This window comes from Rhyacophila brunnea, unplaced genomic scaffold (assembly GCF_057557595.1).
Source record: "Rhyacophila brunnea isolate RB1 unplaced genomic scaffold, BYU_Rbru_1.0 scaffold_2, whole genome shotgun sequence".
NCBI classification, from domain to species: Eukaryota; Metazoa; Arthropoda; class Insecta; order Trichoptera; family Rhyacophilidae; genus Rhyacophila; species Rhyacophila brunnea.
Window position 1 is genome coordinate 38,180,689 of NW_028232859.1, and position 26,039 is coordinate 38,206,727.

General features: G+C 34.0%; 1 protein-coding gene across 2 annotated transcripts; it reads right to left on the reverse strand.

The window, feature by feature from the left end:
- Positions 1-1,507: 1,507 nt before the first annotated feature.
- On the reverse strand, positions 1,508-24,807 carry LOC147072280 (pyruvate dehydrogenase phosphatase regulatory subunit, mitochondrial-like). 2 transcript variants are annotated; one of them, XM_085947767.1, is made up of 10 exons: positions 23,618-24,807; positions 23,306-23,531; positions 22,000-22,321; positions 21,164-21,318; positions 18,934-19,073; positions 15,815-15,829; positions 11,216-11,686; positions 10,710-10,856; positions 4,466-4,638; positions 1,508-3,914 (listed from the first exon to the last, which is right to left on the reverse strand). In XM_085947767.1, the coding sequence occupies exons 1-10, from the start codon at positions 24,407-24,409 to the stop codon at positions 3,623-3,625; spliced, it is 2,733 nt and encodes a 910-aa protein (XP_085803893.1). In that variant the 5' UTR covers positions 24,410-24,807; the 3' UTR covers positions 1,508-3,622. The 2 variants fall into 2 exon arrangements, with proteins under 2 accessions (XP_085803893.1, XP_085803894.1); XM_085947768.1 differs by lacking the exon at positions 15,815-15,829 and having other exon boundaries at positions 18,919-19,073.
- Between the last annotated feature and the right edge of the window lie 1,232 nt (positions 24,808-26,039).

Genomic DNA, 26,039 nt, shown 5'->3' on the forward strand with positions numbered 1-26,039 from the left:
TCATGTGAACTTAACATGAGCGCACATGATGTGGTGGTTATGTGTTCGGGCCACAATGGCCTACTCATCAAGTGCAGAGGTCAGCTACCAATGTCATTAAGGGGGGACATGCTCGTCGAAGGTCAAAATTGAGTTTTTATTGTATATTCAAACCATGATCCTGGACACTCCTTAAATGTTGTAGATGATCTATTTATATAATTTTGAAGCCTTATTATCCTTTATAGTTATTTTAAACATTTGATGACTGCATGAAGTATTTTTGTTACATAAAATAGTATTCTTTTAAACCTCTCGCTCTAATGTTTTAGAATATAGTCATATTTCGGTACATAACTGTGCAGTGGTGTTAAGATTTTTTACATTTATTAATTTTTAAACGCATTTATAAAACCATTAGCATAATTTATTACGAGATAATTTTTGTAAAATATTCACGATAAAAAATTATATTGATAATCTCTGTGATCCCAAATTTGACAAGAATTAGGCATTTTATTATTCAAAAAATCGGCAAGATTAACACATTTAAAGATGATTCTAAAGATATTTATTATAAGCTATGTCTTTGACCATTCAAGTGTGATAAACATCTTATGAATAATGATTGCTTTATAATAATTATTGACCTAAGAATAAGGTAGTGTTTTTTTGAAATACGCCATTTCTTTTGTCATTCCCTAGTTGTTAAGCTACAACATACGGCCGTAGCCATAAATTGACAAACTATAATTGAAGTAGGGAGTAAAATGATATTGACGCGCGTGTTTGAACATGTACCGTTTAAAAAAAAATAAAAAAAAATTCGGTTAGGTACATGTTCAAACACGCGCGTTAACATAATTTTACTCCTTACTTTAATTATAGTTTGTCGTTTTATGGCTACGGCCGTATGTTGTAGCTTAACCACTAGGGAATGACAAAAGAAATGGCGTATTTCAAAAAAACACTACCTTATTCTTAGGTCAATAATTCCTATAAAGCAATCATTATTCATAAGATTTTTATCACACTTGAATGGTCAAAGACATAGCTTATAATAAATATCTTTAGAATCATCTTCAAATGTGTTAATCTTGCCGATTTTTTGAATAATAAAATGCCTAATTCTTGTCAAATTTGGGATCACAGAGATTATCAAAATAATTTTTTATCGTGAATGTTTTACAAAAATTATCTCATAATAAATTATACTAATGGTTTTATAAATGCGTTTAAAAATTAATAAATGTAAAAAATCTTAACACCACTGCACAGTTTTGTACCGAAATATGACTATATTCTAAAACATTAGAGCGAGAGGTTTAAAAGAATACTATTTTATGTAACAAAAATACTTCATGCAGTCATCAAATGTTTAAAATAACTATAAAGGATAATAAGGCTTCAAAATTATATAAATAGATTATCTACAACGTTTAAGGAGTGTCCAGGATCATGGTTTGAAAATACAATAAAAACTCAATTTTGACCTTCGACGAGCATGTCCCCCCTTAAGGATTTGCCATATTACAGTTCTGCTTATATTATATCTCAATAATTCAACTGTTACAAACTACTTAATGCATAACTATAATATTTATTGGCATTAAAATTTTTAGCCAATAAATTGCATATTGACACCCAAATATTTGTTTAATAAATATGTTAGGCTGATTATGTACTTATTAATTTAAGATTTTTTGTGTCAATTATTAACATTATTTTGATTTATAATTTATATGGCTTTCAGATTTTAAGCAAATAGTTATAAAAACAGAATTAATATTCACTGTATATGGGTGGAGGTCCATCGTAAACGAGCATGAGCGATACACATTCATTTTCGACAATTAGTGACATGCTGTAAAATTTTCACTATAATAGAATACATATTTGGTCAAAGAGTAATAATTTTTTTTTAAGGACATGATAATTTTCAATATTACAAGGTTTTTATAATTTTGAACATGACTGTACTTTTAAAGCTGCTATATTGGAAATATGCTGTGAGCCAACAACATCTGCATCAAAAAAAGTTAAGCAAGAGGGGCGCAGAGAACTAAATTAAACAACAAAAAGTAATCATGATTGATGGTAGCAATCATTAAAAAAAATTTTGTACGGCTGTATAATGTATCTAGTGTTTTCGAACCTCTGTTTGGTGAAACCCTTGAAGGATTTTATAAAAACTTAGGGAGCTTCTGACTGATACATATTCAGTTCCAGATAGGTAAACTTCAAAAAAAAGTTATTATAAAGTAGACATGATTAAGGGTGAAGTTCTGCGTCAAGCAGACTGAAAATGAGACCACATATTATTTCATCAGTCTCAAATTTAGCCTATTTATTCTGTGTAGCTTATCTTAAACAGACACATTCATAAAAAATCATTAAAATTATAATACATATACACATCCAGACATTAAAGGCCCACCCACATTGAGGTGCATATCGCGGACTATCACGTGAACTCACGGCGTTAAAAATGTCTATGGTTTCGTCATTTTGCAGAATATTTTGAACGTGCACCATCTCGTAAATTCACTGAATAATGACACTGATGAAGAGTGCCTACAATGAATTAGTAATTTGAATTATTATTAATTATTCATGCTAATTTCAATTAATTTTAACAGCTTCTACGTGTGCGTACGTAAAATACATGCGGCATGACATTCATAGATAATAGAACAGCCTGCAGACCATATATAATAGACAACATTCTCATAGAAAATATGTAGCGCCAACTGCTAAAAACAAAAAAGAACGTCAGTTTGACAGTTTGACGTGACATTCGAAAAGTGCAGGTATGTGGAATATGATAAAAACGTCATGCAGGTGCAGATGCAGTGAAGTTCAACGTGAAGTGCGCTCATTCTTGTTTTAATGATTACGGCAGATTTTTCCAACTGACAATGTTCGTTTAAAGGTTTAAAATGTGCTACGGGACGGGAGCATCAGTCTGATAAGATTTTAAACATCAGGAACAACGACATTACACACTTTTTTCCCCGTAGCGGCAGCCCGTGAGAGCAGACGACAAGCACAGTGACATGCACCTCAATGTGGGTGGGTCTTAAGGGTCAGTGGTGCTGCAGACGCCAAATTGTCACTTATACAAAAGTTTTGTTATTTGCATTCCTTATTCAATTTCTGTCCCTAAGCAATACATGACCTGCTTAGTCGTATGCATCATCATTGTCAGTACGGTTAGTAAATAATAATTCACCAATACTTAAGAGTATTCACCTTCCTTATATTCCGACAGTTTCCTTAAACTTCCACAGTCCAAAATTAAAGGCCTGACAACTTAAAAATAAATCAATACTGTAACAAAGCTTGCATTACTTTGAACAAAAACTAAATTTAGTAGGCCGATACGGTATATTAGTCTACTCTTTCAATCCTTGCTTCTGCAGAAATTTCTCTTCCAAGTGAAACGTTCGAACTTCAATGACTGGGTTAAACCAACCAAAGTTCAAGCAAAAACCTAAATATATTTGGTAGATTTTGTTATTTATTGAATAACCGAAACGGTCAAACAGACAAAAGAGTATATTTGTTATTGATTATTAAAATTAAATTATTACAGAGATGCCTTATGGTATCGGCGCATCAGTCTTCCGGGATAGCTTAATTTTTATGCGCTGCCCATTGCCTCCCTTTTAAGACTCACAACAGTAGGGCGATATGTTTTCTTCACGCCGTGGGATTCATTTGGGAAGTGTGGTGCGTATATGTGAGGCGTCAGAGAGAATCGCTGACCGGCAATATCGATCTCGTACTTGGCATTTTTGTCCATAATAAAGTCTTCAGTAACGATCTGCTGCTTGTGTTCAGGCACAGTCTTATTTGTTATATTACTGTGATTCATCGTGTCCGGTTTCTGAATGAATCCCAGACACACTAATTTGTTGGTGGTAAATCCGTATCTGAAAAAAAAAAAATTTTTAAATATGGTTTATTAACCACCTAACTGACTATACGTACACTTTTTTTAAGATTTGTATTTTATTATTTTTGTTGATTGGGATAAAGGCATTTGAAACTGCATCCTCGGGATCCTATATGCCAACAGAAAACAATTTACAATTTCAACTATTAATAAATCTAAAATGTATCTGAAAACATTAAAAAGATTTTTTTTTAAGTCAAAGATAAACTTACAATTGTAAAAAAAATGTGAATTTGTCACATATTTGGTACATAGGTTACGTTATTATTACATTATTTTTATGGTTATATTTATTATTAAAATTTTGTTTAGTAATTTTTCAATTTTTCACCGTTTAGATTTTTGACTAATTCATAGTTTTAATATTTTTTATATCTATTTTAAAAAACATCGATTTTTATAAAAAATATAAATGTGTATAACTTGAAATCCTTTTTATTTATATGAAATCTTATTTAGGTATGGTCCCAATATTTAAGCTCGATTGTTGAATGCAATTTATGACTTGAAATAAACGTAAATAAATACCCTGCAGATGTAACAGTCCCAACGAACTGATTATTTCTGTATAATGGTTCTCCACCCCATGGCCAAATGTCACACTCCGGATCGATGTTTTCTACGTGGAACATTACTAACTTTTTTGTTACGCCCCTCTCTTTCTGATGCTGCAAGGCATATTTTCCAATAAAATAATCCTTCTGAAAATGTTCGTAAAAAGAGAAAATTTAGGATACAAATTACGTGCAAAATATTAAATACTAAAATTATTTGTAAATAAAATCACCACTAACTAATATATCGACACCTCCTACGTATAATATTGTAACTAACAAAATGACGTTTTTCACTTTTTTTCATTTTTCGTATCCATAGTATGTATTACATATGATGCCATTTACAGAATTTCTAAATTCGTATTATAAGTGCGATTTTCAAGCATTGCATATTATTGTATCTCAAATTTCTTGAAATTTTTCCGACGTGAAGTATGGTAACGTATTTAGCAACACTACGCGGGAAACGCGCGGAGATCTTGCCGCGCGGGTGTATTGTTACTGCTAATTATGATACTTCACTTTGGACGGGAGGTGACACACCGCTACCACTGTGAACTTTCGGTTATATTGTATTTTTGTATGGTTTGGTAAATACTTACTTACTTATCGTATCCGGGATCACACTGCTCCTTTCCAAAACGTTGCAGCGGAGACCGCCCTGTCATTGGCCTTCAACAGGTCCTCCTCAACACACTCAATCCCAATTCGAGGGCAAACCAACATATGCTTCGCATCCTGCACCTCCCCACACTCGCATGAGACATCCTCGCCGGTTAAGACACCCCACTTGAGGTTTGTCTTGCACCTTGTGACACCGACTCTTAGTCTGTTCAGTGCCTTCCAGACATCGAAGGGAAGTTCGTGTCCCGGCGAGGGTTCCTCTGTTGGCTCTATCCAAGGATTGCAGAGTCTTTCTTTCCATTTCTGGATACGACTCTCTTCTGGGAGGCAATCCACTTCCGTTGTCCTTTTAAGGGAGTTTTTTCTGGACTTGAGCATGAGGGCCTCTGCTTGATGTCCATGGAGTGGGTGTCTGGGATCATGCGTCTGCTTCCTTCTTTCGACATTCGCCGCTACTTCTCTTCGTATATCGGGAGGAGCTATGCCTACGATGGGGTATATTTTATCAACGAGGTCAGTCGCAGGCATCCCGATATGATGCGACCTGTCTCGTTGATTGATACATCCACATGTTTGGCATGCACAGATGCGCTCCATACTGGTGCCGCATATTCTGCTGCTGAGAAGCATAGGCTTAAGGCAGACGTGCGCAGGGTATGTGGTTGCGCTCCCCAAGATGACCCGGTTAGTTTCTTTATAATATTGTTCCTCGCGCACACTTTGAGTTTTGTAGTAATGCAGTGTTGCTTGAACGTCAGTGTGCGGTCGAGGAGTACACCCAGGTATCTCGGCGTTGGGCAGTGGTTGAGTTTATCGCCTCTCCACGTAACACGTAGTTCTCTTTTGGCCTCTTTGTTCCGAAGATGAAATGCACATACTTGTGTTTTCCGTGGGTTCGGTTTGAGGTGGTTGCTCTCGTAATACACTGAGAGTTTCTCCAGCGTGACGGATAGTTCATTTTCAACATCTTCGAAAGTCTTGCCTTGAGCTGCTACGGCCGTATCATCCGCGTAAATAAACTGCCTTGTCCTCGATGGTGTTGGCTGGTCGTTTGTATAAATATTATATAGGGCTGGAGCCAGCACACTTCCTTGAGACAGGCCGTTTTTTTGGGATCGCCATCGGCTATTTTTACCATGTAATGTTACGAAAAAACGTCTATTTTGCAGAAATGTCCCTATGAGCGTCGTTAAGTTGAGATCGCCGGTAAGTTCATAAAGTTTTCTCAATAACTTTTTATGATTTACCGTGTCATATGCAGCGGTAAGGTCGATGAATACTACGCCAGTTATTTCTTTTCGTTCATATCCGTTAAATACCATAATGAAAAGATCTAGACAATGTCAATAAATATTGCGCAATATACCCGCCCCTACAGGACTTTAGTGTCAAGAATACAAAAATTGATAGAAAATCTATGCGTGTGAAAAAATGTGTGATTAGGCCAGACGGGACAATTATACAGCGTACATACAATTGTACAGCGTATAATATTATAGAAACGGATAATAATAGTAAAACAACAATGGACGAAATAAATTCTACCCATGGAAACTGACTTTAGGATTCAAGATAAGTTAATATTTTTAATCTTTTTCTCGTACGACAACAAAAAGTATCGTAAGTTATACTTACCATTGTCTACGTCGTTTCTTTGCGTGTAACTATTATTGTATGTAATATTTACCATATTTTACGTCGGAAAAAACTGAAAAAAAATATTGTATTTATCACTATCATTTACGTCGTGCTTATTTTAGTAAAATAAATTGTATGTATTACTTATCATATTATATGGCGACATACAATTTTAGTTGCAACATTATACGCGTGATAACTTTTATAAATTCATGTTTATTTAGTTGTTTTGCTTTTTAGAGTCATCACTGCCTCCAGGTGCTGATTAAAATATGATAATGGAACTTTTAGACATTATTTGTGACGATGATGAGACTAGTGCCAGCGTTGCTGATACAAACAGACTACATTCTCACGAAAAGATTAACAGTAAAAGTAATTGGATATATTATAAAATATAGAGCTATTTTTGTGAAAAATCACCTCAAGAGGTACTGTTATCATAAACTATGAGATTTATAATGCTTTATAATCATTTTTTTTTTTAAAAAAACCTCAATTATAATCGTTAAGGTTTCGGGTGATCGAAATAAAAGTGGTAATATGTTGCTAAATTAGCGATAAATGAAAAGCAACGTAAAGTTTTTACTGAAACTCAGTCGTGGCGAAGTTTTACCATTAAATATCATCTGACGAAATATCAAAATGAAAATAACATGGAGCTGGTTAAGGTCTGCAAAAAAAGTTTCTAGCTACATTCTCTATTTGTGACCAATTCGTATTCACAGCTTTGGACAAGGTGGATAATGAAACTGCCGTTTTAACACCTGATCAACGAAGTCGACACAAAAATTACAATGTTGTATTAACTGATGATATGAATACCAGTGTTTCCGACCATGTTAAGTCCATCCAACCGGTCGAATCAAATTATGTTCGACAGCGATCGAGCAAACTTTACTTAGATGGCGACCTGGATTTTACCCATTTATTTAAACTATATAATGAATGGTATGAACCCATAATATACACACATAAAGCTCAAACAGAAAGGCAGTATCAATTATTATTTATAATCAATGAAAATTTTAAATTGTGTTGTGTCACTATGTCCCTAAAAAGGACCAGTGTGACCAATGTCACATTTTCAAAAACTTACAAGTACGAGTAGCATCCACGGAACAACTCCCAGTTTATGGCAAGAACCGTGCTCGTCAGTTAAGATTATTTGATAAACCTGATGTTCAATCATTACACGGCAAAATTTTATCTGCGAATTTTGACTTCCAAAAAATTTTGAATGCCCTTCACGGAAATTTGATTAAGTATATTTTATTATAAACGTAAATTATCAGTTTGCAATTTCACAGTTTTTCAATTTACACAAAAGGTAGCTACATGATACATATAGCAGGAAGCTGAAGGCAAACGAGGTGCAAATGAGGACTCAAGTTGCTTACTTATTGTGGTCTATAAGCAAAAGAATTCAGGTTTTGCTCTAACAATATAGGCCAGAACAGAAATCGCATTGTTTATGACTTTAACATGACTGTATTTGGTCCATAAATACAATGTTAATGTATAGCACACATTTTTGGAAAGGGGACATACGCAAAATGAAGAGGACTGCGTTCAAGCCCTGATTGAAAGATGTTCGAAAAACAAACAAATTTTTGCACCTCCAGAATGGTACTGTGTAGTTGGATGGACAAAACAAGAAGGAAAACCTGAGGATGTGGTAGAGATCAATCACGTAGACATGTTTGATTTCAGAGCTCTATTAAATTATCATATATGGACTAATACAAATTAATATAAATCACAATGATCCGTTTAAGATTAATTACAAGTGCGACTTGTCCAGCACTGTCAACTCGACCATGGTCGTGAAAAGTAACACATAGCACACGCAACGAGAAACTTCTTTTTCGGTAAAGGTTCTTTATTCACAAATATTGCCAATTCCAAAAGCTAAGACAGATGATTTACTGCATATGTGCAACAATGGAATCATTCCTGAACGTTATCTTGAGTTTTTCAGTGATTTTATACCTGTTAATACCTACCACTGAAATTCCATCAGCAGTTTCTGAGGAAGATTGATTTTATTATTTGTAAATACGAACACCTATAGCAAATTGTGTTTTTGTAGGATGAAAATAAAATCAGCTTAATAATTAATATGTCAGTGTAAAAAAATAGTTGAAGAATGATTTCTTTTTCAGTTTCACTTATTTAACCTGAAGTGCACCCTTCCACTTAATCACCCATTGTTATTCTCTTGTCTGATTTTCCTTTGATATTTGATATATTATTTAACCAAAAACGTTGGTTTGAAGTGATTGTAATCTTTATTTTTTGCTTTTAATTTTATTTCAATATTTACATACTTCCTTGAATTGGATTTTTGATTGAAATTATTTCTTCTCTATTTTTTTTTTGTATGTTTAATTTTTATCATGTCATGAAAGTCTTAAATTTATTTAATGTTTTATTAAATGACAATAAAAGCAATTTTATATAGAGTATTTTTTCCAACCTATCTATCTGACGACCCATACCATAACTTTTAATTATTGTTATTACCGAATTATGATTTTAAATACCCAAAAAATCCTAGGTGAAGGATTGTATCTAACATATACAATATATTTCACCAAAACCATGACGACGTAAATTATAATAAGTATCACATACAACTAAATGCATGTAAGAGGTTCCGCCGTAAACTATTGTATGTGCTTTATACAATATTTCGAACAAATTCTTTTCCGCACTATAATGTTGTAACTGCATTTTCTGATTAACCACAGAAAATATTAGATATCCTTTAATGCAAAACAAATCTATTTATAATTTACAATTGACATCCCAAATTTGGTGCAAAACATTCAAAAGGTCGACTTACACCAAGCTTTTGTATCTTTAAACCGCTCTCCTGTAAAGTTGCGATTTTTTACAATACTCTACGTAGGAGGTGTCGATATATAACACACTATCAAATAATGGCCTGATACTTCATTGTGATTTACAATATGGTTTATACATCCGACAACTACTATTTATAGTCTGCCGTTATTTTTACTAGTTGAAAGCACAAAATCAAGCTCTATAATTCGCCGGTATTCAATTGTCAAATTCAGTAGTCCGCTGCGTACAAGTATACAACGCAGATGAGACAGGTTTATTTTGGAAACTTCTCCTTCGTAAAACATACGTCCATCACGAAGAAAGTAATATATCAGGAAAGAAAGTACCCAAGGACCGCATCACAATTATGCCGTGCTTCAATGCAACCAGGACACACAAAATGAAGCTTTTGGTCATAGGGAAAGCCAGGAATCCTAAGCCATTCAAGAATATCTGCCTCACACAACAACTGGTTGTATCAAGTGATTTACTGTTTAATATTTAGTTAATAAACTTAGTTTATAAATATGTATAATTTAGTAAATACTTGATTTTGATTATAAATAAAACCGTTATTTGCTAGTACAAATTTCTTAAAAAACTATTTTTACGAAATACCTGTTTTAATTTTGACCATATTTTGTATGTATGCACTATAATCCGCCGCTTTCACTAATCGGACACTTGTCTGGTTTTCGGGGTGGCGGATTACTGAGTACTTACTGTATATTAAAAAAATGTAAGCGTGGGAAGCACCCGTGACAGAAGTGGAACTTTTTGTGTTGGTCTCTGTTCTAGGACATGCCGTTATCCACTTTTAGGAATTTTATTATTATTATAGAGACATTCATACATTTTCTTTTCATCTTCCTCTTTCAATCGTTGTTCGGCTGAATTTCGGAAAGTATTCTGAAGTAGTGAGTTTTCGGGACTCCCCATTGACATCCGTGACTGTCTTTCCATTACACTTCAACCGGATTCACTCTACCGATTATAAAAAAACTCTGACTTCAAAAACTTTTCAAGCAATATTTCTCCTCTAAAATTTTCAAAAACTACCTCAAGATAATATCACAGCTTTTAGGAAAAGTGAATATACTTACAGCCAACTTTACCCTGTAACCATTTCCTGCTTCAAATGGCGTCACTGAACTGGTCAACTCCTCTGCCCAAAAAGGAATAAACCTTTCAATCCTCATGAACAGTTGGGTCAATGTGCCCACATCACGTACTCCATAATCTCTACCAACCTAAAATTGCGAAGCATTATTTTTTTAATATCCATTCCATAAAAATATGATAGTATGTAATTATAAATTATGTCCAACAAATAAATAATTAAATCAGATATTTTCTAATCAATGATTTCATACCAATGTTTTGGATAATTGAATTTATTATAGGCTTGATAATAATGTCGGCGGTTGATTTAAAGTGTTCGTGATGAAATAATTATTCATAGAATTATGTCAAAGCTAACTTATTTTGGTAAGAACAAATTTTATTAAAAAAAATTATGGCTAAGCGTGTGAGCAATGCCAACATAGTATTCCTAGAGAGAGGCGGGGCTATTGTCCCACCTAGCCGGCGGTTTAATATAATTTCTAACCGTCATGAGACGATCGTACACGTGTAACGCGTACTCCGACGGGACGTATAGACAGTATCCCGGTTCTCCCGTGTGCGTGAATGCCATCACCATTACATCTGAGGCGTATCCTATGTCCAAATTTTTGAAGGTGTATGGCGCCAAATTGACTTTCGAGCTGGACAACTCATTCATTAGTTCGTGAGACTTCGGTCCGACAACATTGATGACGGTGTACATTGATGTGACATCATTCAAAATAACCGAATTATCGCTGGGCAGGTGTTTGGACATCCAATCATAGATTCTAGTCTGTTGACTGGTCGGGGAGACCATGAAGTAGTCGCTTGTGCCCAGTCGCACCAGCATGCAGTCGTTTTCGTAACCGCCTTCTTCGTTTTGCATTCCGGTGTGCACGAGCCCTCCAATTGGAATGTTCACGTCGTTTGAACATAAATTTTGCAAATAGTTAAGTACTTCATTTTCAGTTGACTGAAAAAAAATACATTGTGCGTCAACATAGTGATATAATTATTACAAGAAAACACAATATACCCAAACCATATTATTATGTAGTTAATATTTTTCAATCATTCCACCATATTGGAGAATATCAACATTATAGTGCCTGTAAACATGCATGGATTTACTTGCAGCAATAGTGTGTATTTTAAACTATCGCGATAATAACTGTTTACACGTAAAAGTGCCAACTGTCTCGCCAATCTTATAATACAAGAGTAAGCAAGATGCTGAGATACCCGGGGTTCCAGCGGCTAGCTCAGGTGTCCATCGAACCCCGGATTCACAAAAAAAAGAGTTAAAACGATTTGAGTGTAAATAAAACACGGCCTTTCATGCTCGTAACGTGGTCTTCTTGTATTTTCTTAATTTTTAGTTTTACAAATTATATTTGGGATTTTTACAGTTGTAGTCGTCAGGTCCGTACGATTTGAAAACCAGACGCTCACTGACATTCTTTCACTTTTTCAAATTTCGCGTACCCACGCCGTCCAGCAAAAAGGACTCTCGTGATTGGCCAAATTTTATCGCGTGAAATTTTATCGTATCCATCATCATTTATACTTTTTTAATTACACCTCCGCCCAGTATATGATTTTCACACACCGGACGAAGGCCTTTACTTATGAATAAGAAAAATTACGTAGTTGAGCAAGGAATCAGATTAGATGTTTTATGAAGCCGTTTCTAGAGGTCAGGGTTACGTTTCGACTTATGACTACTAAATGATTATTTGACACCGGGAGAAGCCCGCCTGTAACAGGGGTGTATCAATGCGATGGTGTCATTTTATAGTACTATTTGACAGGTAGTGAAAATCGGTTAACCTCAAAATGAGTCTATGCACGGTGTATTTCGGTTTTTTACCGGCAGGTTCGCCACTATGATAGATTCCCAATAAGGAAAAAGGCAGCTTTTTGACAAAAATCATAAATTGGGTTAGTGTACAGATAATGTTCTACGTGAAATTCTGAACCATTTGACATAAAGTCAAAAGCAGTATAAAATTTGTTTCAGTATAAAAATCGACACATTGTTTTATGTTTTTTTCACGAAAACGGTAATTAATCTAAACAAAAAGACAGTATAACGAGATTCATAAGCAAAAACACAGCATCAATTGAAAATATATTGGTTTTTGCTTATACCATAAAGCAAATTGTCACCTCAATTAGTAAATCTCATAAGTCCACTTTTGGCCCTTTTAATGATTTAATCTGTTGGTAAATTTTTTGTTACATTTTCTAGGCAACTCTTGTATCTCCATGAAATCATAAATCCGTTATCTATGGTCATTTTGGCTGTAAGAACATCAGTCGAGTCGTGTTGCGGTTGCTGCTCGCGTTAAAACTTATAAACATATTGTATCTACCTACATATTTTAGAATATTTCTTGCGTAAACTTAAACAAATATCATTGAGGTATGTATATTATATACCTACTATAATAATATAAATTTTAATTTTTTAATTCATAATATATGCCGACATTGTTGATTTTCGATGATTGAAATAATTGAAGGAATATAGAAAATTTTAAAATTCCTAAATGAAAAGATGGAGTCTCATTATTGTAGGTCATTAATTAAAAAATTATACCTCCAGCCACAGTGGACTTAAAAAGCAGAGCTGTATAAGTTTTATGTGAACATTTGGTGTAGAGACCAGGGACGCGTCATGCTCTATCAATTCCACAAAGCTTTGGATAAGGAAAATATTTCCTTGTATCAGAGGATAAAAGAATGAATGCAAGGTTTGCGTTGCTTTAATGGTAGGCACTAATATAACTGAATTACAATATGACCTCCGTATTCAAAAGAAATAGGACGCAAGAGATGAGAAAATAAAAGAGATAACTAAGGAGCTTATAATGGACCTGCAGGTGGTATTACTCTGCCATAAAAGTACGGTGTCTAGTCTGTATTATAATATAAAGTTAGTGGTCCATATTCTTTGTCTTTGATTTTAAAAAATCCGATGGATTTTGCTTTGTGTGGAATGAGACGGAGGGTCTATTACATGGAGAATAACTTGCAAGAATAATTTTTTAATTTATTTAGAAGAAAAGTCAACTGACGCCACACCACGGTATGTAAAAAATAAATAAATTTGAAATGGCACAATTCATTATAAATTAAGATTTATCAACGATTGGATGATACTTCCACAGAGGAGAAACAAAAACATTTCGCCAATAACTTTATGCAACTTGCCAAGCCCATTACCCATTTAGATTGAAAATTAAGAAAAGAAAATACACAGATCTTCAAGAACTTAAAAAACCATGCCTGTTGATTTTAACAATTACAACGGCAATATACCATAATATGAAAATGAGTAGATTGATGTCATTGTTACTTTGTTGCATGTTTTTATCATTTTCCTGTACCTACTAGGTTTTATTCTTTTTAGTTTTAATAATGTTGTGTTTTGTTTTCATATCATGAAAATCATAAATGCTTCCAAAAAATATTTCATACTCTAATGCTAAATTGAAATGTAATCTCGTAACTCCAAAAATATACTATAACTATTATGGGTATAATTAAACACTATTTTAGAGCACATAAATTAGTTTCTCACAAAACATCCAAAATGTATTTCAAAATCTTACAATTAATACTAGTTTAAAAATTAAACAGTTTTTTGTCTCTCCTGTAAAGTTGGCAAAAGTGGACCCAAGAGTTTTACTAATTAAGGTGACGAAATGTTTCATCCACATTATTTTAAAAAAATATTAAGAGAAGTTGAAAAAACGTTAATGCCTAAATATCTCAAAATGTAACTTTTGCCAAATAGCTGCCTTTTTGCTTATGGGGGCAGCGTTATACTGCGCAGGCGCAGATATCGGACAAATCCAACTGTCGCATGAAAATTCAGAAGCCAAACTTTTTTGATTCATGCATGCAATCTTACATAATAATACATGTTGACACATGCATTTTCTTGTTATGGCCGCAATAATACGTACTGTCACAAGTAAATCCATGCACGTGTAATGGGGTGTAATTTTGAAATGAATTTCAAGTGTCAATTTATAATCTTTACTATAACACACAGGACAAAATAACTAATACACACACTACCCGTTGAAAAAAGTATTAAATGGACATTATTAAATGTTAATCAACCGAATGCATACCCACAAAATAAACAACTGAGACTAATAGTGGAATTGTATACAAGATGTGTGTTATTATGTTAAATGTTATGAATGCATTCAAAGCATCAAACTAATATTATGTAGATGTAGCAGAAAAGAAAAAAATAAAGAATAGACAGAAGACAATCTCTACAAACCATATTTTTATCATAAAATAATGTAATGTAATAAGTAACATAGTTCTATTAAAACTATGTGTATAATAATGGAGTTATTATAGTAAGTACATATCAGTGGCGAAGGGTGGAGCTAGGCTGTAGACATCCAACATATGTAGTGCACACTAAACTTTGTCAGTCATACTACTACATAAGAATTCATAATGCAGATGGTGTTGGTTAGTTTTTAAAATTTAATTTAATTCTGCTGAAGCCAAACCATAATAGATAAAAAATATTCTTCTATCTATAAAATATTTAAAATTATGCCATTAAATCATACATTATTTTAGATATTTTATAGATAAAAGAATATTTTTTATCTTTTATGGTTTGGCTTAGGCAGGGTTTAGTAGAATTTTAAAAACTAACTTACACCATCAACCCCACTCTCTTGTTCAAGATTGCAAACAAATTTAAATAAGCAATAAACAATGTTGAAGAAACCTTCTGCCAATTGGAGCTTTTTGTGTTTTTTTCACAATCAAATTGCTGAAGCAAGTTCCAGTTTGTCATAAGTGCACTTTTTCCTATGCAATATCAACAAACTACTACTCTGACAGTTTATAAGAAAATTAGTTGTCAAGAGGGTCCATTTTTGCTTAACATTCATTATGTTTAGGCTCTATCTTTATAGAAGAAGGTTTTCTTCAACATTTGGTGTCAATCTACATTATATTATAAGCATAATATGATTTAATAATTGTAGCACTACTACCTATCCAAACGAAACAAAGCATGGCAAACAATTTAATCAATTTGGTGCTGTATTCTTACCTGATCATAGCCTAGCTGTAAAACAAAAAGTGAAACAAATATTAAATTTTAATAGTTTAAAACTTCTCATGTCATTTTAGGATGGATAAAGTACACTAAATATTATGTAGGTCCAATGCCATGGTGAGATTGTTGGCGCACTAGGCAAACAGCGCCTCTGAAACTCATTATGAGGATTTTTAAAAATAAGGGTAATAATATTTCCAAATAATTTTATATTTCTAAATATATCTACTATGCATTCTCTTTGAACAAGAATAAAAGTAAAAAAAAGGGTAAACACAAAAATACTATATTATTTCTTTATACTATAATATTTAGATTAATTTATCATATTTTATGGAAAATTTATTGCAATTGAATTAAGCCGTTCACTTATTAAAACCCGCAGTTACTCTTAATAATCTCTGTGTTACTAAAACTGGATTCTGTAAAGACATCTGGAAGATTGGTAACATTCATCATCGGTAATCGTAAGAATGTGTCAATGCACGACAGAATATCTGCAAACTGGTTGTTCAAGAAACCCACGCATTCGGTTGCCTATCATATCACTATATGTACCGTTAATATTTGATTGTTGTATGACCCTATTACAATAAGGAGTAGATTTATTAATTCACACTTTAAACAGCACTGTCAAATGCAGAGGCCTATTCATTAATCATGTAAGTTTATATTACGTTGTAATATTTAATACCTAGATTTGCTATTTAATTTTAAAGATGACAGACAATACTTGATAAAATATTTGCTAAAAATAATATTAATGTCATTCCCAAAAACTGATGCCCACATCATAATAATAAAATTTAACAAAAAATATGTCCCTGTGTAATTTACCACAATATGATAATGACTTCCAAAACCCGTCAAAAGTATAGGAAAAAAATGCTTATATCGTCAGTGTTTTGTAAAAAAAGGCGAATCAACCATTTTGGTGAAATCGAGATTTTAATGAAAATACAATATGTACCCCACTAGCTTTGTTGTGTAAAAACGGCGAATTTTTATCTCCACAGGAAATTACTTAAAAACGATAATCGACTAAAATTAAATTAATTAAAATTACGAAATAAAAAGCAAATGTGACATATTAGGCCTTTTAAAATATTATATAATAATACCTATTATAATGGCAGTATTCTTTCGAAGCTTTATTATAAATTTGTTAGATATTCTACAGGTAAAAAACAAATAAATGTCAAAAGTTAAAAATCCTCCTCCTGTAAAGTATGTAGCATTTTGGTTAATTCGCCCTTTTTACAAAACACCGACGGTATGGTCAAATTTATTGCAATAATTGGCTCATAAAAATAGGCATATTTTTTCAATTTGAAAATACAGTATACAGTGAAACCCCGATTTCTTCCCCGATTCCACGATTTTCAAGGGGCTCTAAAAAAATACAATAAATGCACCCACGATGGCCGCGCGGCATAAGCGTTGGACAGTCACGCCATGGGTCCCAGGTTCGAATCCTGGGTCTGGCAAGTACACAATATTGTTTTTCAATTTGTGTGAGTCAGGGTATGGACCTAATAGGTTGAGCAAGTGGCTGACATCCATTTCTCGTAAAAAACAAAATCTGTCAATACAAACCTCTACTCTGTGGAGGCCCATATGATCCTATTAGAATCGGACATGGTCAAAAAAAAAAAAATATAAAAAAAATGAAAAAAAACTCGTTTTTCTCCTGGATTTTTTTCAACGTCATTTTCAGTTTCTCAGCTAGAGTTCTAGTTTTTTTCATGGGGGGCATTTTAGTTGCAACTTATAAAAATTTGTGATACAAGATGCGAGGCAAGCCTGAACACCGATCGACCTGTGCAAACAAAGCGACGCGACTGAAAGGTCTGTATGCGTGGTATCATGAACAATTCTACGAAAGTGAAAAGAAAAATATTCAACAAAAACGGTCAATCGGGATAATATTTGTGACGGGACCATATTATTTAGACGATAGATCGAGGAAAACGATAAATCGGGGAAAGGTTAATGCGGGATTATTCAACACATTGATCGCCAACTCGTTTTACGTAAAATAGTTAAAAAATGATTATTTGTTTCTAAGGTATTATTTGATGGGTTATGAATGAATATAATGTTTTCTTTCATTTTGATGATTTTTTTAATGTAAATATTGGTTTTTATGATGTGCCGGCCACATGTGTCCGTCGCGGCGCCAACAGGTTAATTTATTATATTGCGCCGGGCCGTCCATTTCGCCGGTCACCTATCCATATGTGGTGCCACTTCGAGGTCGAATTATATTCAGATATTATAATAAACAGAAAAGGCACAAATACGGAATAAAAGTTTTCAAATTGTGTACCTTAGACCTATACCTGGATACACATATAAACTGGAAATATACATATACATTACAATCATTTTTGTAATACTATTTTTTTTCAATTTACATAATTTCTATAACTTACGTTTTTATAATCTCTGCAATTTTCATTTTAATATCAAGGAAAAGTTTTTGTTCATTACATTCTTTACTAACTAGGCTCACTATGTAATTACATAGTGAGCCTATCTTTAATTACTTTGAAGGAATATTCTCAGACCAAGCTGCAGTAACATACAGAAGAGCCATGCCGACCAACTCATATAGGATAATACCGGCGCTGAAAATCAACTCAAACGTAGGTATTCCTTGCTGGTCACCGGCGACCCCCATGGCGATCAAAGTGTTAACATTGTTCTTATGGGTGTTTGGCGGGACTTTCAAAAATGAACGATCCGTGCGGGAAAACGATTTATGCGAGAACGGTAGATCGGGGTTCCACTGTAATGGAAAAAAGAAAATAACCATTTTCGCTAGTAAGCAGGGCATGTATCACGGGACTCCATGGAAGCTATATTAATAGATTCTTTTAGAAGGAATGGTTGTTAGCCATTCGCTCAAACCATTAGATTCTCACACAGAAACAAATGCAAATTTAAAAAACAACTCTCATTTAAAAAAGAAACCAACTTTAAAACACCCCATTATTGTTTACTACAAAATTTTGAACTTAAATAAGTTTTTAAAATAGATATCACCTCATATGAAGTTAATATTGAATGCTTGATGTTTGAATATTTTAGGTAACGTGCATTGTACTTACTTTTATTTCAATTTTAGAGAACGATGACATATCTATTATGCCAACACCCTCTCGACACGCGAGGTATTCTTTTCTCATGAAATCAAAGAATTTAGGTTTGTAAAAACTTCCAGGTGGCATTTTAGCAACAGCACCGTCAACTAAAACGAACAGATCAAAATTTAGATTATGACTATTTCTAAAAATAACTTATACTAGGCATCGGGATCCACTGGATGTTTTGATCCCGAAATCTCTGTCGACTACAATCTTGTCTAATACAAATCTTTTCAAAAAGTTATACACTGATAAGATAAACAAAAATTATTATTATTTAAAAAAAAAATCATACAAATCAGTGGCCTGAAAACTGTTGATAGAGTAGTTACTACAGCCCAGCGATAACACGGTTGTTTTGAATGATGTCACATCAATGTACACCGTCATCAATGTTGTCGGACCGAAGTCTCACGAACTAAAGAATAAGTTATCCAGCTCGAAAGTCAATTTGGCGCACGTACACCTTACACCTACGAAACCTTACATGTACGAACACCTTCAAATATTTGGACGTAGGATACGCCTCAGATGTGATGGTGATGGATTTCACGCACACGGGAGAAAAAGATGACATTACATAAATAATGTATGTATTGGTAAATTGCCATGAGAGCATACCTATAATGCCTCCTCTTGACGTTGACCAATGCTAGCCTGTAGAGAGCGACATATGCATTGTGTGACCCATAGTCAGCAAATATTAGCTGTAATTCGACGCTGTGCATTTGCGATTGCGGAGGGCGGTATAGAGGAACAAACACATTTTTATCATGTCACGTGAACCCATACATTAAAATCACCATAACATTCAATAATAAAAACTGACAAACTACATAAATATTGTATCAATTATATGTCATGTGGCTCCTTCCAAACCACTAAAAACAAAAATAGGTGAGAACACATGATTCGAAAATGTGTAAATTTGCAGAAAATAAAAGAAAGTTCCATCACACATGAGTGAGGTGACTTCAATGTGGTTTTGATACATGTATGCATACTAGTGGCGAAGGATGGAGGTAGGCTGTCAAGATACGCCCTATAAAGTGCACACTAAACTTTGTCAGTCATATGTATTTATTTTCATTGAAATAAGACTACAATTTACAGATGATGTTGGTTAGTTTTAAAAATTCAATTAAACCCTGCGAAACCAAGCCATAATAGTCAAAAAATACTCGTCTATCTATAAAATTTCTAAAATTATGCAATTAAATCATACATAACATTGAATATTTTATAGATAGAATAATATTTTTTGTCTACTATAGCTTGGTTTAGGCAGGGCTTAATGAATTTAAAAAAATGAACAAACAAGATGTGTAATATGTATTCTCAATCCAACGAAAACAAATTAAAATGAATGAAAAAGTGTGCACATTTATGTCGTATCGTCCAAATATACCAATACCGTTATGGTTTGGGTTGAGCAGGTAATACGTGACTTTTGAAAACTAACCAATACCATCTGTAAATTGTAGTCATAGTTCAATAAAAACAAATATGTATGACTAACAAAGTTTTGTGTACTTTATAGGGCGGATCTTAACAGCATACCTCCAACCTTCGCTACTGATGCACACTGTTGGTCAGTGACGCGACCTTTGTGTGCTCATATGACGTGATAATAATTTGTTTCTACCTTTAGAGTATGAATACTGTGGGTTTGACACAAAACACCCCCTCTTTCTGGCATGTGTTGTAAGCGCGATCAGTCTGAATTTTTTAGATTAGGTAGTTATTTTAGGATCCCTTTGAAGATGGGTTGATAATCCAAAACAGGTTCCAACTCAAATATAAAAAAACCTTATTTTAAAGCCATTACAATGGAGTTCTACAATGAGAACATCAGTTCAATTGGTTAATGATTTTTATATCTCGCTAAAACATAATAAAACAAGTCATTGAATGTGAAATATCTGTATGGATTTTCCCATTATATATCATATTGATGGTGAAATTTTCCATTAATGCAAAAAATTTCATGTTTTCTCCAATCCCGGGATTCTAGGATTGAACATTTTATCTCAGAATCTAATCCTTAAATAGGAGATCAGAATTATATAATTATATACCTATTATTAAAAGAAAGGAATAGTGGACGGCAGCCTCATTATATAATTATGGTGTTGTTATATAAACTGCCTTTTTTGGAAAATTTATTATAAATAAATATATAATTATTGCTTACTGCCTTGTGATGTGTCAAAATAGAGTGCTCTTTCATATGCCATTTTAATGCCAAAAACTGCTCCCCTTTTCTCCAAAACGCTATACAAAGGTGAGCATCTTAATTTCCTAGCATTCTTATATTCACATTGGTGTGGATAAAGAATAGAAAAATGCCTAAAAGAAAATATTTAGAGCTGATATACTCGGAAACAAATAATTCATGCATTCTTTGGATGTATAGGTTAGGTTAGAAAACGCATTTAGTTTACAAAGACAAGTTCACATTTAACGATAATTATTGTATGATTAGTATCGAAATCGTAATTGTATGTGGGATTTTAATAACACTGTTATCAGAGACATTTAAATTGTTATAGGAAACCTGACGCACCACATTTAGATATTTCGACTACACATAATGATAGTCAATTTGCATTTAGATTTCATAAAATCTCAAGAAACAATTTTCATGCAAATAAAAAAAATTATAGATAATTATTTGATTTTGTAGATGTAGACATTTTATGAAAGTTAGACCTTTTAAGAGTAGTGGTAGAGTGCGTATCTGCAAGCTGGTAGTAGGTACTGATGCAAAATTGAATCCTGCAACTTTACTGGTAAAAACCATTTGTTTTCTCGATGTGTCTTTTATCCACAAGGATCCATTAAGTTGAGCTTGTGGCTAACAAAGATTCCTCGTAACTCTGTTAGTATACTTTACATTTTATCATCTGACATTTGAAAGAAAAATCAAAAGTTGGAAAAATACTTGGTACATTACATTTTTTTATTAAGGTTTAGTACTTAACATATTTTGTTTCAAAAGTTTTTTCCGGATGATTTTGTTTTGATTACCTTCCGACAACTTCTCTAGTTCTTTGCTGAAGATACTGTCTGTTATTATGGAGGTCTAAAAATCTGGCAACATTGAATTGTAGGAGATCAATTGTGGGACGACCTTCAATAATCCATTCTGCCACTGTTTTTCCAATACCGCCGCTTCCTTGTAATGAGTTTCCGTTCATTCCGCAAGCAACAAAATAATTCTTGACTTCCGGGGCTTCACCCAAAATCCATCTGCCGTCTGGAGTAAAATTATCCGCCGAATTCAATACATTCGGTTGAACTATATTCTTTAAATGTGGAAGTCTGTGGGTTGCTTTCTCCCAAAGAGGTTCTGAAAGTTATATAATGCTAATGATTGTTACAAAGTAAAATAATATATCAATCATATAAAAGGAAAACAGAAAACTCGAACCGGTCAATAAAATAATTCGGTGTGTCAAGGAAAGCATCTACGTTTAGGAGCGGTCATCTTGGATTCAAGATATCACACAGGTCATCTGCCAGGATTTCAAGCAAAACACTGGGTAAGCCATGATTGTAGAGTACATAAAGAATAAATATTTCTGGTAGCCGTTCAATTTCTTCATTCAAAATCCCACAGACTTATATGCCCGACAACTAGTATTTGAGATCAACCTTTAATGTACATTCGCCACTCAAAATTATTTACGATCAAACTAGAAAATTCAAATGTCCAGTGGAGCTACCCTGACAAAACAGTAACACATATTTGTATTTATCTAAAGATGACACTGTGGCGTAGAGTTCTTAATTATTTAGCGCCTGTACACGTGCATGGATTTATTTGCAGCAATAGTGAGTATTTTAAACATAAAAGTGCTAACTGTCTCTCCAATCTCATTCTTCAAGAGTATGCAAGACGAGATGTTGTCAATTTATGGTAGGTACTATTTGACAGGTTGTAAAATTCGGTTAACCTCTGAATGAGTTTTTGCGCGGTGTAGTTCGTTTTTTTGCCGGTAGGTTCGCCACTATCGTTCTACTGCGCAAGCGCAGATCGAAAAGATCCAAACTGTGGCATGAAAATTCAGAAGCTTTCAAGCTTTTTTGATTCATGCATGCAATCTTGCAACTGCAGGATAATACACGTTTACACATACATTTTCTTGTAATGGCCGAGATAATACGTATACTGTCATCAGTAAATCCATGCATGTGTAAACGGGGTAATTGGCTATAATAGGAAACCATATTGGCGGGAGCAGTAAGTAGTTAAAGTTTTAATAAAATTTATGGAAAAAGACAATGACATTTTTTGATGAATGCACTGCACGTAAAAACCTGATTGTCTCACCAAAATGTTGGGGATCTTGATGAAGATGTTTCTTCCAGTCTCTGGGTACACCCCAATCACCAAAAGCAGGCTTCGCTTCATTCTCAAACCACCCAATGAGTAGGTTACCTTGCCACTCTCTGGCATATGTGTGGCCATCGAAATCCCTGACGCAAGGTAAATTCGGATCGGTATTATTTTCCGCGATGACGTAGTATTGCTCCGCTGGATAAGCTGGTATCCTAACCTAAGAGACGTAAACAGGATTCAATATAAATGCATTTAAAAAATTTTACTTTTATTGATGTCAAGAGTAGTTAAATCAATTATTACTTGCGGATTGCAGTGGAGGCCTAACTCTCGGGCCCACATACCAGCACAATTGATAAATATTTGACATCTCACAACTCCACAGTCAGTTTGAACTCCGTGGACGTGTCCGTTTTCTGTCAGTATTTCTTGCACGAGACAATTCTCATAATACTGAACGCCCCCTTGGCGTGCCAATTTAGAGAGTGCAATACATATAGCCTTCGGATTCGCAACAGCGTCATCCGGCACCCACACTCCACCTTCCAAGTCATCCGTTCGTAGATCTGGAAAGATTCTTTTAATTTCATTGGGACTGATGGCCTCGCAATGCAACCCCGTCGGGAGATTGTACGCCATTCGCCTTTTCATTGCGATCATTCTGTCTCTAGTTTGGGCCAAGTTCAAACTTCCAGTCTGCTTAAGACCGATGTCGAAACCTAATTCTTGCAATTGCCGATAGAGCTTTATGCTATACATTATCAAATTTCGCATAGCTATGGGCTTAAATAGTCCCAAAACTCCAGAGCTGAAGTCAGATGTTCCACTTGCAATTGTATTTTGGTCGAGGACGATAACATCATTCCATCCATTTTGCGATAGATGATATGCTACTGAGTTGGCGACTATGCCAGAGCCGGCGATCACAACTTGGGACTGACTGGGAAAGCCTACTTGCTTGGATGAAAAGTCACTGGACAACAATTTGTATTTATTTGTGGACACACGATACCGATATGGATGAATATATTTCGTGACAGCATGAGATTTCAATGCTCGATTGGATAAATTACAAAGATTGGTGATGGGAATCATAGTGGTGCACTTTTAATTAACTGTACCAACCTAGGCCACAATTTTTTACCACAGTTTCGTGTGCACAACCATGCAAGATGGTGGTAAACTAAACGAACACGGCAAATTATTTTTTTTTACCGAATTTCCTTGAAATTGAGGCTGAAAACCCATTTAAAGTTTTCATATGTATCTAAGCTATGACACTTGACGTATTATACACCTTTAGTCTACATTTTTTAAAGATTGCTTCATTAGTTGAATTTTATTGTTATGAAACATAATGCAAGTAATTCTAATGAATAAATTTATTATTTACACAATTAATAATAGAAAATAGAAGCGCAGCCGCAGATTATTTGAGGTTATATTTACAAAAATAGTTTGAGGATAGCCATACCAAAAATTAAATTTTCTCTAGGTGAATTTAGAAATTTTTGTCTATGGCAATAAAATAAATCTGTAATCGGCCACAGAAATGTACAAAATGCACTGAAAATCAAAAAAGTATTCGTTACAGATATTTTCGGGTTTTTTAAAAAAAATCTAAGCATCAAAAACACCCAAATAGATGGCAAGGACACATGGCCAGTCAGTGATGTCCCGTGGAGTTAGACAGGTCATGCGTCACGCTTAACAAAATATAAAGAGCGGCAAATAAAGGAACGACTACGATCATTACAACTTTTGAAAGCAGATGATGCAGTCATTCTATTAGAAAGTAGACATGGCAGTTTTAAAACATCATAAGGGGGCATCCATACTTGTCAGACTTATATTAAACCACTGCTGTTTGGTGATTAGGTTTCGTGGAAATGTCCTAATCTTACTCTACATTTAGCTGCCGAATACTTTTTGTCATTAAGGACCCACATGCGCCACGTGGGTCAAAATGGAGCTTTTATGGTATTTTCAGAGCATAAACCTGGACATTCCTTAAACGTTGTAGATAATCTCTTTATATAATTTTGAAGCCTTATTATCCTTTAAATTTATTTTAAACATTTGATGACTGCATAAAGTATTTTTATTACATAAAATAGTATTCGTTTAAACCTCTCGCTCTAATGTTTTCGAATATAGTCATATTTCAGTACATCCAGTGCAGTCTTTTGCTGGATAAAATGCCAATAGAAATGGCGTATTTAAAAAAATACCTTCTTCTTAGATCAATAATTATTATAAAACAATCATTTTTCGTAGGATGTTTTATCACATTTGAATGGTCAAAGACATAACCACGAAGCGACCCTGTGCGAAGCCGGGTACTTCATCTTCTTCGACCATGTCCGATCCTAATAGGATCATATGGGCCTCCACAGAGTAGAGGTTTGTATTAACAGATTTTGTTTTTACGAGAAATGGATGTCAGCTACTTGCTCAACCTATTAGGTCCATACCCTGACTCACACACATATTGAAAAACAATATGTGTACTTGCCAGACCCAGGATTCGAACCTGGGACCCACGGCATGATAGTCCAACGCTTATGCCGCGCGGCCACCGTGGGCGTACTTCATAATAAGAGGTAATTATTTTTTTAATATTAAAATATTTCTGTAATAAGTACAATATGGCAATATGAAAATAATTGTAATAGGAGTAAAGCTCAAACAAAAGAACAATAAATTAAAATCGCATCCAAAATAT

What these genes read in the sequence shown, in the direction of transcription:
- LOC147072280 (XM_085947767.1), bottom strand. Translation starts at nt 24,409, where the DNA reads ATGATTCCCATCACCAATCTTTGTAATTTATCCAATCGAGCATTGAAA. An exon ending in GCCTCCACTGCAATCCGCAA is followed by an intron (nt 23,532 to 23,617) that starts GTAATAATTGAT and finishes TACGTCTCTTAG; the next exon opens with GTTAGGATACCAGCTTATCC. An exon ending in GGGACTGTTACATCTGCAGG is followed by an intron (nt 3,915 to 4,465) that starts GTATTTATTTAC and finishes TTTTTTTTTCAG; the next exon opens with ATACGGATTTACCACCAACA.